The sequence below is a fragment of the Sinocyclocheilus anshuiensis genome, unplaced genomic scaffold (genome assembly GCF_001515605.1).
Source record: "Sinocyclocheilus anshuiensis isolate Anshui unplaced genomic scaffold, SAMN03320099.WGS_v1.1 scaffold195, whole genome shotgun sequence".
NCBI classification, from domain to species: domain Eukaryota; kingdom Metazoa; phylum Chordata; class Actinopteri; order Cypriniformes; family Cyprinidae; genus Sinocyclocheilus; species Sinocyclocheilus anshuiensis.
The window spans coordinates 1,450,613-1,465,125 of record NW_015548236.1 but is presented as its reverse complement, the minus strand read 5'-3'; the positions used below and the strand labels follow the sequence as shown (position 1 = coordinate 1,465,125).

General features: G+C 36.3%; 1 protein-coding gene across 8 annotated transcripts in view; it reads left to right on the top strand.

Annotated features, from left to right (window-relative positions):
- LOC107654725 (sterile alpha motif domain-containing protein 12-like) overlaps nt 1–14,513 on the top strand; it is a 123,399-nt gene that overhangs the window by 30,629 nt on the left and 78,257 nt on the right. For 5 of the 8 annotated variants that reach the window (XR_001630363.1, XM_016441935.1, XM_016441939.1 and 2 more), the window contains exons 3-4: nt 481–610; nt 10,149–10,289. Coding sequence is in view for 7 of the 8 variants with exons in the window: in XM_016441935.1 (XP_016297421.1) it covers nt 481–610; nt 10,149–10,289 (271 nt within the window). In the remaining variant the exon portion in view is untranslated. Of the gene's footprint in view, nt 1–480; nt 611–10,148; nt 10,290–12,553; nt 12,607–14,513 lie in introns of all 8 variants that reach the window. The other 3 variants (XM_016441936.1, XM_016441937.1, XM_016441938.1) reach the window with 1 other exon arrangement.

The following is a 14,513-nucleotide window of genomic DNA, read 5'->3' as shown; positions in this document are numbered from 1 at the left end:
ATTTTTTGCGCAGCTCGTCAGTGAACAACGGCTCTGTGTCGTTAATGCTGCTCAATGTGAAAGCACGCACGTGATGGACATTTACCGCTGATTACAGAACCGGCTTTCTGACAAGATGCGCATTAAATATCACATGCGATTTATCGTGCAGCCCTAGTATCAAGTGAAATTTATTCACTGATGATCAGTAAATTGAACTTAAGAACCAGATCATTTGTACAATAAATGAATCGTTCTGACTTGTTTTGTGAAGTGGTTCAACCAATTTATTGAAAAGATCTGATTCATTCACCATTTAGGTATTGTATATAGCACAAACTATGATGAAAAAAATGAATATTTTCTGTGAATAACAACTTCTGTAAGGCTTGGAATCTTGAATGCTTCAATACTGTGAGCAAATAATGACAGATTTTTTATTCTGGGGAAGAGGTGAAAAGATTCTGCATTTACATTCTGTTATCTTTTTCCCTTGCCCAGCTGGGAACTGTGAAGCTGTCCAAACCCGTGGCCCTGTGGAGCCAGCAGGACGTGTGTAAATGGCTGAAGAAACACTGTCCCAATCAACACCAAGTCTACAGTGACTCCTTCAAGCAGCACGACATCACAGGTAAACACAGGCACCCTGTCAGTCTTACAATGATCTTGTCCAAGGTCAAATACCCACAGTCCAATGCTTACGCACACATTCCACTTACATTAAGACATTCATAATGGCACTGCCATTAATTGCTGCCGGCTCAGCCTAGATGATTGCATTCTGATGTTTATTAGCTCAGCAGGGGTTCCTGTGTAGTTGAGGAGGCATGTCGGGGGAATTTATGTATGCTTGTGTCGTTTTAATGTTGTAACCTAACTAGTGATGGATGAATGTACCACGGTTTTTCATGTTGTATTGTGCTTTAATGTGTTTTTACTTCAAGAAGCATCATAGAGATGAATTGCTTGCATGGTGCAGGCATAGCATCAAAATCCAATATGTTAACATTTTTGGAGGTGTTTACTCGTACAGCCCGATGTTATGTTATGTTATTAAGAGAAAATTAGTATTATTAAATTTTATTGCGTTTTTGTACTTTTTAAAAAAAACAATATATAATTATAATATACAATTTATTACATTTATATATAATTTATTCTTTTGACAACTCTAACATTGTCATTTTTGATTTTATAAAATACAAATGTTAAAATTTGTAGTTGTAAATCAGGGTCAATTGTCTTATAGTCCCAAGATGTCAGATGAGATACAGTAAACCAAAATCAATCTTTGCGGTCAAATAGATCATGGAGTGATTTGCTCTGCTTTGTTTATAATCATGACTTTCTTTGCAGTAGCATAATTGCACAGTGCTGATGAACTGAGGTCCTTTAATCAAGAGCAGTCGTCCTGAAAATGTTCAGTTTCCAAGGTCTCTTGATGAAAAGTTCTTGTGGTGATTTATCATGATTTGGCCAACTGTCGTGAGTAATGCTAACTAAAGCAATGTTATGTCCATTCTGGATTGTTCTAGTTTGACTGGAAGAATTGTGAATGTGATTTGCATTAGGGTGATGCGTGATCCAATTAGCCATAATTTTTGCAGAAAATATGCAAGCTGCTCGATTTGACGATCCAGTATTAATTAACAGGAATCAGGTCATAAACATCAGGCCTTACCAATTAGAGACATAATACAATTTGCATCCATCTCTGGTCATACCATGCATAGCACAACACATTTCATTAGAGTAAACAGAGATAGATCAGTGCCAAATCACAAGACTACATTGTTAAAAACTAACTTGTTTGTGCAAAAGCACATTAAACAGATGCTTTCTGGTGTGGTTTTCTTCCATACCACGGTGTGTATCTATCTGCATGTTAATAATTTTAAACAAATCTGAATGAATGAGATGCAGATCATTTGATCATTTGCACATCAGTTGAATTCCATACATCTGCAGAATCATCTAATATTGGACTATATTATGTGATGAACATTTTTTTCTTCTTAACAACAATCTTATTTTATCTTATCTTTAGATTAAAACATTTGTCTGAGAATTTGCATGTCATTTAGGTTTATTTTTAATTCATTTTTTTTTTTTTTATTGTTTCAAAAAGTTAAAAAAGAATGCATCCATCAGAGCTTCAAGGGATGTGGAGTTGATTATTGATTAATCGTTATGTCTTCATCAGATCACATTTTAGAGTCCATTCATTCTGAAATTCAGAGGATTTTTGAAGAATTCGCAAGCGCTTTCATTCAGCTTTACATCAAACCAGGCACAGGCAGCCTTAAATAAAGCTTTGAGAGAGCGTGAAATTACTAACTATTAAGTTACCTAATTACTAATACTTACTATTAAGTGTCGGTTTGTTTCCGTTTGAACCAGAGCGTAGTAAGATAAACCTTTGCATCGCCAACATATGACTGTTGAGATTCTCCCTCACCGCTTCGACACATCTCCCAAATCGCTCTGAGAGTTTGACTGGAACACCGAGCTGTCATTAAAAATGCATTAAAGCATATTAAGGCATAATTAGATATTAGTCCCTAATCTGCAGTAATTACAAAGACAGAGGCAGCGAGTGCTTTGGTAAATGAGTTAAGCACATATTTTTGATAGCGTAGGTGTAATCAGGGGAGAAGGTGCACTCATTTTGTGTAATATACAGCCAAGAAGATAAGAGAGAATGACTGAACCAGAGCTGCTCTGTCAGATACAATGAAACTCTTGGCTGGATTTCAAATAGATATCAATCCCATGGGCCACAGCACAGTAGGGTTATGAAAACACAACACTATATAATACCACAATTAATGCTTGTTAAATAACCAGCTGTTGTTAGACAGATAATGTCTAATTGGACATTAAAATTAGATATTCATTCATGAACTGTAGTGAGCGTTGTGCCAGTGTTTTTTTTATATATATGTATGTACGCAAGGTCTATCATAAGACTGTGAATGTCAGATCTGTTTTATGGATGACAAATCGGACAAAACCGGACAAAACCGATGACAAAACCACATTAAATGGCATTGTCTATTACAGTCTGGGCTTTTTTTTTAAATTGAACAAATACTGGATATTAATCAAATTTCAATTTCAAATGCATCATAACACATCAGTTAAAACAGCCAGGTCAGAATTATTGCTTTTTTGTTGTTTTTGTTTTTAAAGCAATGTAATAATTGTTCCCTTGATTTACTGTAAAGAGTATCATGTACATATTATTAATGAATTATAATAAATAAAACACAATAATAAATACCAGGGTTGCTTCTCCAGTCTATTATGTGGTGCTTTTAAAAAGTCATGTGAACAAGCATAATCAAATTTTGGATTTAAGCAATAAAATCTGAAGTGGACACTTTGACTTATGGTGTCACTGTAACCCAAGTGTCCATTTTTGAGACATGTTTCACAGCAATTATGAAAAATGCCACTGTTCGGTCTGGTGTGGGAATTGGATCATTCATTCTCTGTGGTTTTACAGGAAAAAAAGGAAAGTTTGACAGATCTTCTGTTGACACGATAAAGGAATCCAGCTGGGATGTTCCTAGTAAGCTGGCTCTTCTCGTGCTTCCACATGCACTGGACAGTCAATGTTTGTGCAGGCGTTCTGGCTCACTGCTGGTCAGATCAGTCCAGAGAATACTGGGTGTGGTGAGACATTGGGTTTATTTATTTGACTTTAATAAGAGTTATAAACAACTCATGTAAAAGAGACTCCCATCAGGCAGCACACTGGTGGTCTTGGCGAAGTATATGAGCTTTTTTATGGACTATGTAGACTGCATTTGTCATGCAGTCCCAATTTGATCTTTCTGCTGACATTTTCATAAGAGTGAATTTATATGTATTTGAGTTTCATATTTAACATGAAAATTATATGTTGTAAAATGGACATAGAAAATCTGATGTTTGCTGAAATGCCTCTTTTTAAGATATTAATAGATCTTAAAAGATTCAACACATGATTGCTTTGGAGTTAAACACATATTCAGCCCTAACACATAAATAGCTGCAATGATGTTTTCTACAAAACATTCCCAGCTTCCACTCTGGGCTGAATCAAAGGACCCAAACTAAACATCGACTTGACGTCACACCCCCTAACACAATCCTGTCTAAACTGCATGTAATGACGTCTTCACAGCAGTGACTGCAGCTGTTCCATGTTATATGCATTCTTTGCTGGATTTTTTTACTTGGTACTTTCCATTATTTTCAGTGTGCTGTTCAGTGACCATCAGAGATGTGATGACGTTGAGATAGCTGGTGAAAAGCAGCATAGACTGAAGGTTTTCTGAATGATCTCATTGAGCTGAAATGCACAGTACTCTGATTATCTGAGACTGAATCAAAAATACATCGTCTCTTTCATTTGTTGGAATTGCCATTAAACCTGGAATTTGTGTTGTTAATGTGATACCAATGGATCTTAACCATTCATATTATATTTTTTGCTGTTATAATAAAAGGTTCATTAAAGTTAGGGAAGAAATATGCCAATTATATCTGAATAATCTGCTAAATCCCAATGTAATTCAACCCTAGACTTCTGACTTCAAGGGCTTCAGATAGCAGTCGTGTATATTTGGGATTCAGCACGATGTCTTCACAGAACAGCACAGTTTCAGCCTTCGGTAGCGTGGCGGTGATTTCCGCGAGCGGGATGATGAGGTATGAGCGTCTGAAATTGCAGTGTTCCGCAGGGATGCAATTCAGAGCCATCAGATCAATTTTTCAGTATTCTGGGGAGAAGGATGGAGAGGAAAAATCAGATTGAATTGTGGTGATGTTGGAGGATAAGAACATGATGTGGCCTGAATGAAACTACTGCAATGTTTGTGTTTTGAAGTATTCTGAGGGGTGGGGGGACTGTGTACAGTGTTAGTCTATTGATGGCTACATTAGCAATTAATAATTTGATTGTGATCACTCACTTTTTCAAGCATTTTATAGCTGTTATTAGTAATAAAAGAGGAAATAGTCGTGTTCTGATGGATGTAGAGGTGAGCTGTTTGCATGCCACTGTATGTAGCGGATGATTCACACAACTGATGTTTTTCTGGATGAAGTATAATGAGTATCTTGATAATGCTGCAGATTTACATTCTGGGGAAATGGAGGCCTGCGGCAAAGCATCAAATTTTGCTATAGGATCTTTCCAAATGCGTATGTCATGTGAAAGACATGGTATGTTATGACTGCTCATTCATAATGGTCACATTGCTAAAGTCCCTGTTGACTGATTTTAGTTTTTTCAAAAAATGTTGTTTTTTAAAATCAGAATGTGCTAAGGTGAAATTTCTGCATCACTAGAGCCACCAAATGGTATTGCAACAATTATTGTCAAACAGGTTTCTAGATAAAAACTGCCCCCGTCTGCTATTGGTCTAACAAGCACAAGCCCCACCCCCAAACTCACACCATTGGTTGAGCCACTATTGCTATGTCAGGCTGGTCGGGATCCTCAAACAAAAAGAGCAATGCTTTGATATTGCCACAGTGCCTGCAGATGACTTACTTAAGGCTGTCTTTTCATATTAAGGTGGGATATGAGAACGTATTTTATATTTACACACTTAAACCGCTTTAAAATTATGCTGATTTTCCTCCTTGAAGTCATTTAGTAGAAGTTACGTTCACAATCAAGTGTGGGGTTGTTGCCAGCACAAATGCACATCGCTAAGCATTGGTGTCTTTCTCTCCCTTTCTCTCCTTATGTTCTATTCATCCCTGTAACTCTTACTATCTGCCCTCTTTTGATTAAATGCCAAATGCCATTGTCCTCTTATCTAGTGATCAGTATGGGCTCCGCAACAGGACAGTCCAAATAATGATAACAGTTCAATCTACTTCAAGTGATTTGAACTTATTAAGTTGTCCTAGGGATGTCCTAGGAACTTTAGGAACACTGAAGATAAGCCGTTGCAGGACTTGACCTCGTATTTTTTATTCTACACTTGTACTTTAGGCTTATATTTCTGTATATAACTATATGGCGGTTGAACAGAAAAGTCATGTTACTGAAACAGGTTAATATGAACCTTACATCAATCCTTCTGAACTTACATGAACTTCACTGACAATGTTTATGCTTACCAGGTCCAAACCAAATGTTTTACTTTATAAATGTTAGTAATTTTAATGAGAACAATGTAAAGGTTTCTTTATAATACTATTTTACTACATTAAAAAAAAACATTGAAAAATGCTGAAATGCTGAATTTTTGACATTTCACCATTTGATGATATATGTAATATAGAAAATAATGTAATATATAAAAATGAATTTCTTCCATTTTTCGAGTAAATGTAGCAGAACGTTCTGTTCAGCATCAGATTTACAGATTTTCTCGAATTCTCACTGGCATTTTTCATCTAGTATTTGGTCCTCTGCCATGTAAAGTAGGCAATTTTGCAGCATAATCTTGCCTGTTGGATGGTACTCTGTATGGATCTGCGTAGGGACGTACTTGGCAGCTATGCACTCAGGCTCTGTGATAGTTTGAGGGGCTAGCGAGCCTGCCAGGTTGTGTGTCTATATGTGTGTGTATGTGTGACAGAAAGAATGAGAGTATGAAAGGTCCTCTTGGGACTTATGAATGCAGCTGCGGTTAAACTATGTGAAGTATGCTACAGTATCACCTGAGGAGTTTCCTTCACCAGTCCAAGCAGCCTCAGTGTTTCTCAAGTACAGTCCTGCTTGTTCACCATGAGAGTTTTGTCAGAGAAATTGAGGTTAATTTCCATCTTTATAGGCCCCAGAGCCACCCCAGCCCCCTTCTCGCTCTCTCTTTCTGTCTGTCATCCCTCCTGGTTGTTGGAGCAGTAATTAGCCAGGCTTTTGGTTCACATGTAAAAGGGACAGGTCCCTAGAGTGACAGTGGAGGGAGAGAGAGCTTTAAGCTAATCCATTCATCAGGACTGAAGACGAGTATGCCAGTCCAGAAACCGGAGGGAGAAGGAGAGTGAATTTATCTGCCCTAATGTCTCACATATGTGGATTGCAGCTCCTATAATATAATGATATGTTTGTGAATTTAAATGTTGCTTGCAAACCATTTCATCTACTACTTTTGAATAACTGCTGACTGCTTCATGCTAACCTGCTAAACCTTGACCTTTTGGTTTTTGTGTATGCATCTTTTAGGCACTGATTTGAGCTTGTAGCCTTTGTTAAATGGTTATTGTAGTAGCACTGGATAACAGTCACAACAGTATTCAGAAGAAGCCAAGTGTGGAGCGTGATTTCCGGCTGATCAGTATGCTGAAATCCAAGATGCTGTTCAATTTTTTAAACCATTTCTCTGTCAGTTGCACAAAGATAAGTAGACACAGGAACGTGAACAAAGAAAACCGCAGTGATGGTGTTTGCACTGACACCTGGCTCAGCTCCTACTGTAAGGTGTGGGAAGAGACTTTAACGGTCATTAAAACATGAAAAGGCCATTTTCACCACTCAAAGCAAACAAACACATGATGCACAGGCTGCATATTCTTTATAGCATGTAACACATTTAATTTCTCATTATTTTTATTATAATTATTTAATATTCCTTTACAAATAGTAATACATTAAATTAAAACATTTTTTTACAGACTGCGCAGTATAGTTGTAATACATTTCTTTGTCCTTCTTTTTCCTTTTACAGAAATAGTCAATTTTTGCATTTTGCAGATTGTTTTGTTAAGCTAGCTTTCAATATGGTTTTTGGGAATAGTCTAAAAAAACTCAAATATTAGAAGATATTTCTTTTTTGAATCATCTTTAAGTGAAGCTCTATGTGTAATGTCATTTGCGCAATAGATGGCCAACATATCTTGTGTCTATAGCAGACAATAATTCATGCTTTTTTGTTTTCTACCAGACTAAATTCTTTTGCATCCTTATCTTGCTGAGACAGCTGTTACCCAGTGACCCGTTTTTCCTGCTAAGTAACATCTAAGAAACATCTCAAATGTTTTGGTTGGACAGTTATTTATTTAGAATAGCACCTTTCCCATTTCTTCTCATGCACTTGCATTTGTAACTCTTTTCCCATCTGTATATGTATTCCGCTCTTATTTTCTTTCTTTCCTGTTTTCATACTCTCTTCTCTTCTTTAACCAGGCTTTGACTCATCTTCTCAGTGAAACACTTATGGCAGTGATTCAGAGAGAAGGCACGCTGAGTTTCTGTTCCTCATTGAGGCGTTTCAGCCAAATGCTGCCAAATGAAGGGGTAGTTTGGCACTCTACCAACGTACTGAAATACCTTACCCCGATCACCTCAACCTACACGCCTCACACATATTCCAATTTTCTGCTTCTAATGTTCCGTGACTAAAGAGGCCCCATCTGTGCTCATAGCGCCTCAGTATTCTATTTAGAAATATAGATGGCATCAAAATGTGATACAGTTTGAGTTGATCAGACGCATGAAAAAGGATTTTTTTGTTCTTATATTGCTTTATTGTAGGCTGTCCTATAAAATGACTCTAAAGAAAAAGAATCTCGTTCTTCATTAGTATCGGACTTTTTACCAAAGAAATATATATGAACGTCAAATCACTTAAATTTAACAGAGAAACAATACTACATAAGATAATAAAATGTTCACAAAATGTATCTAGCGCAGGACTCAACAATACGGAGGGCCCGATGGCCCAGGGCCAGTGTAAATTTGGAGTCAGTTACTGTGTTGAGACGTTTGATGATCATGTATATTTGTTTTATGCCTTGCAGATTAAAGCATTTGGCTTTTTGTAATGTGGTGAATATTGTTGTTGCTAATTATACTGATTTAAATGTCACCAATGTAACATAATTATTATTATTATAATATAGAGCGGAGGTTTTGCTGAGTGATTTGTGATCTATATCAGTTAGAATGGTTTGAATATTTAAAAACAAATTACCATATGCTATCTATAATTTTCCAGCAAGTGCGTGTTTATGAATTTATAACTGTGATAGTCACATATTTATAGATGTAGGAAAATTAGATAAATGTGAAAATAATTCTTACTAAACAATTAATTGAATTGAATTTTAAAATGTATTTTATGTATTTTTATACAAATAAAATACAGATATTACTGTTTTTTATCATTTGTGATAGGGCTAGAAATTATTGGCATGGACAGTAGAAATCTGAACCAGTGGACCAGTGAAAAAGGATATTATGCCCTGAAGTGTTTTTTTTTTCCTTCTCCCCATTTTTTATTGCATATTTTAATTATAAAGCTTATTACATGTATTATTTTATTTCCAATTTTCTAACATATGTTTCTTGCCTTTTTAATTATTGTAATTTTACTGACTTTTTACAGACTGCCCTGTCGTTTGCTGATAAACAGTGGTACTTAATCTTTCTGTGTTCCCCTTTGTCCTTTTAATTTCCGGTTTTTGCATTACCACATGAAATGCTCTCCAGTGGATAAGGGTCAGCTAAATTGTTTGTTTGGCTAGCTTTCAGTGAATTTTTTTCAGTTCTACGTAGCTTTCCTCTTCACCGGAGACATGCTTCGATTTAAACACATGACCATTAAGAGAGAGAGGGAGCAAGTGACAGGAGCAGAGCATCCACACTCATAATGCAACATAATCACTGAAAATTGTACTATGCTCCATCTGAATACCGTCCTTTCCGTAGATAATGATGCAGTGTTTGGTCTCTTTCACGAAAAACAACCGAATTAACAATTTTCATCGGTGTAAATGCATTAGTAGCCTTTCTGCTTCGCTACCTCAAGGCGTTGTGTGAGATGGTACAATGGCTTTAACTTTATTGTGCACAAATGGCAGCTGTTAACTGGGGCATTGACAGGCACTATTATGACTTTTATCAGCACAGATATGAGGAGAATATTTGTGCGGCGATGATTAAAAATGACAGTGAACTTCATCTGACCTTGATCATATTTCTAGCTGGAGGAAAAAATTCCAGGCTATTTCGTTTCACTAATTACAATATATTCTCATTAGGTTCTTGTAATGTAGGTTATTACAATACTCAATCCGTTTTTCCACAAGGGCGTTATAATAGCTCTTTATAAATGGCAAGTACAGTTATTCTTTATGTGTTATAAATGTGCAATTTGTAATTTTTTTTTTGTTTGTACAGCCCAGCTTGGTTTGATGTTCATATGTTTGTGTGTGTGCAGGTCGAGCTCTGATGAGGCTCACTGACAGGAAGTTGGAGCGTATGGGCATCATGCAGGAGAGTCAGAGACAGTACATCCTACAGCAGGTCCTCCAGCTCCGTGTCAGAGAAGAGGTCCGCACTCTGCAGCTGCTCACGCAAGGTACATTCACATACACACAAACATGTACAGCTATGCACGGGAAATATCTCCGTAGACTTCTAATGTTTTTAATTTAAACTAATTAGGCTTTCTTCACTTTAACCCTGCCTTAATAGATTTTAATTAATGGATTACTACCCTTTTATGAAGCTGTTTTATGAACCTTTTTTTTTTACTATAATGTAGAATGTGTAGTTAAGCGTATGTAGTAATACTCTTTGTCCTGTCTTCTTGATCTTGTTGAGGGTCCCCTCACACTCTAAATGGAAAAGTTATTGCAGAATTGCAATTCAAAGAAACTCGTATAAGAGTAATTTTTAACTAGAAATGCAAAGTGTGTCAAGACCATTTTTAAACTTGAAACTTAAAGTTTAATAAGCCATCAATGGATGGACGGACAGATGGAAAGAAAGATAGATGATAGATAGACAGACAGATAGATGGTTGGATGGATAAAGAGATGTATAGATGCATATATAGATGCATACAGTATATGGACGGATAAATTAATAGATAGATAGATAGATAGATAGATTGATAGATAGATAGCTGCCTGTATGCCTTGCATATCTGCGTGTGCACAACCCTCACTCAAGTTCAGCAGGATTCAAAACTGTTGACCTCCATGTTTACTGGCTAAGTATTCCTTGAAAGAGAGAGTTAGTGATTGAAAAGGAGAGAAAGAGAGGTATTATTTGGTGAAGGCCCCAGCTGTCACTGCTGTTTTTTGCCTTCTTTCTGATATACAAACTAAATTAAACAATGACGTGCATGGGAACAGACAGCACACAGATGCTGTCTAAATCGGCCAGAATTTGCAACAGCCCAGTGAAGGACAGTATTTTTAGGGGATTAAAGAGGAGCTGCTGTGCCTGACAAAGTAAAGCTAGGCTGAATGTTAGCATTATCACTGTTCTCAGAAGGAAAAGGAAAATTTGTAGCTTTGTTCCATGTTCAATGCAACTTATGTTCTACTGAGCATCTGTTACATGTTGTCAGTTACCCTGAAAATATTTTATGAAGTATTTTTTCACTGCAATGCAAAGCAAACATGCTAGTCTTCGTAGTAAATGAAGCCAGAAAGAAAGTTTCCTATAGAATCCTCCTCATGACTGCACCTGGTAACTCATGTCGGCCACTTGGATACACACAGTCTGACATTAGCTGCTATCTGCAGTGACTAACAGCTTTTATTGTGCACTGGCAGTCGGGTATCATGCAGACAGACAATAATTAACCTTTAGGGCTCATTGGACCATGCAGGGAAAATAATTAGATTCTGGCTCCCGTGAATGCCAGAGGGATGGCTGGACCACGAAGGCCTTATATCAGTTACAGTGAACTGGACAGTAACAGCCAGTGTTTTCTACTTCACGTAACTATCCACCGGGCAGAAATCACTGATTGGCTTTCATGTCATGCTATTTCATGCTATTGTGAGCAGTGTTTGCCACAGTAAATGGATTTTATATTGTCGTTCAATCAATGCAAAGTTTGTGAGTTTTTTTAGGCAACAGTAATGGTGCGTTCAAGTCATGTCGGATAGATCGTATTACGAGTTGAACGCATATGAGTTGGGGGCGTGTCAGTAAAAAAACGTGTCGGATGCAATGGATGCAGCCAAAGACTATAGATATCCAGCATCTGTTTTGACAGTAAATTTGTTGAACATGTAATTGTCAAGTTACATGTACGAAATATTAATTACCATAGAATATATAATGATTCAGTTTACATCACCTTCATAAATTGAATAAAAACAGAAAAAAGCAAAAACACAATGATACACATTTTTTATTCATCATTTTGTAGATTTAGATTTTTTAAAAATGGTTGAATTTTATGTAGAAAAGTTCAATTGTCATCTTGTTCCGACCAAAGAGACTTAAACGCACCTGACGTCGTAATTAGAATTTGTCAACTCGTAAGTGCAAACGTCCCAGGAGGACTTGAACGCAGCATTATTTTAGAATGTATCGCTTTACTGTTTCCACGCATCGTGTTTGTCACATGACATACCGCAGCCACAATAGCGGTGTATCACTTTTATTTCATTTTTACTCAAAATATTCACATATGTTTACTATATTATGAAATATCTGTATATAATAAATGTATTTGGTAGCTTAAACACCTTTATAATGACCATGTTAGTTGATCTATAATGGGTGATGGGCGCCACCATGTTAGTTTGCACTGAATCCGAGCTGTGGGATTTACACTAAAAGTTTTTTTTTATTATTATTAATTTTTTTTCTCTGCAGATGCACTCCCCAACAAAATCTAGAATGATTCTTTCTTTCCAAGTATTAATCTGGTAAGAATTCCTGTATTTTTTATATCACATTATATACTGAATGAAAACAAAATGTCGCTATGTCAGGTTTTTTTTTTTTGTCCCCAATATTGTTTAGCCCTAATCAGTAAATTGTTGATTAAATGGGATTAGAACATGTTGCAAGCAGGGCTCAATCTTTGTCACAGCTCACCGTGTCAGGAACAGGGACACATGGCTCAGACAAACATAAGCTCTTCCAAATTAATAGATTCAATGCAACCCACATTTCTTTTATTGTAAGCATGAAGTATTTTAGGCGTTTCCGTTAGCATTTGGCTGGATGTGTATGATATGGAAAGTATGTATTTTGTTGCTGTGCACCCATTAGGGAACAGTGACCTCATACATGTGGACATGACTAAACATGGTGTAAGTTTTTCTGTCTGTGGGACATCTACAGTATCTGCTGATGTTGAACGTTTTCTCTTCTCCCCTGAGTGAGATCAGACTTGTTATTTTGCCAACTGTGACAGTACCAGAACCCAAATCAAAATTAAATCATCAATACAAAATTAAACCCACCCATAGATACCAAACAAGCACAACAGATGTCTCACAAAACGGTTGTACAGGTGTTTGTGGGCCTTGAGAAATAATGAGAACTGCTGAGTTTTAATCATCCTGTCATAATTATTTCTCATTAGTGTTTACACATTGCTTTTACATATCCATGGTATCCATGGCTACATCAAATATTCCACTTCAGGGAGATAAAAACCATCTACACTGTTGTGATAAAAATAGATGTTCTCAATGTTAATGAAACAGGCAGCCCAGAAAAGAAATAGTGACTGAGCCAAGTTTAACGAGTATTATCTATTTTTCCTTTCTTCTAGCTTTTTTGATTCAAGTATCTCAGTGAATTCCCCAAAACATCAGTCTCATTTTAATTCATGAAGAGGTCAGAATCGTTATTGCACAGATTATGAATTATTGCATACGTGTCTTGACGGGGTCAAATCTCAGAGGTTGTTATACAGGTTTTAAATTGGCTGCCATCTAAAAAGTTAGACAGCCAGTTTAATAGCAGTCCAGCAAAGCTCATTTATCAAACCAAAAGAAAAGAGCAAACGTGATCAGTAACAAAAACGTTCTGTCCTTTCAAAGTGCTTTGAATGTCTTTGGGAGTCTTTGAGGGATGAGGTATACATTAATATTTTGTAATGATAGCAGTTTGATGATAATGCACTGATGTTTTAATGTATTTTAAGAAAAAAAACATTTCTAATTGTGATAGAAGTGTTTTATTGATCATGTGGTGGTTAAATTTGTCATGTCATTGTTTGAAAACATTTAGCACGTGCTATTTTAGAGTTAACGTATTATTTTGCAAGAAGAAAGTGTCATATCTTAATCATTGCAAAAATAAGGAGAAGCATTATTTGATTAATATAGATTATAAATATGTATTAATATATGTAATATATTTATTAATATAATATATACAGTATATATATGTGTGTGTGTGTGTGTGTGTGTGTATGTGAGTATATACAGTGCCTTGCAAAAGTATTCATTTTTTTCACATTTGTTATGTTTCTGCCTTATGTTAAACTGTTTTAAATGACTTTTTTCCACATCAAGCTACACTCCATACACCATACTGACAAAGCAAAAACAGAATTGTCACAACTTCGTAAATTTATAAAAAATAAAAAAACTGAAATAAGTACATTGCATAAGAATTCATACCTTAACTAAATATTTAGCTGAAGTCTTTTTTTGGTTAATGCAATAATTATTATTACCAGCAGCTGCGGTAATTCCAGCTCCAATAGCGTATATTAAAGTTGCTGCAGTTAAAAAGCTCGTAGATGGATCTCGGGAGTGGGCTGGCGGTCCGCCGCGAGGCGAGCCACCGCCTGTCCCGGACCCTGCCTCCCGGC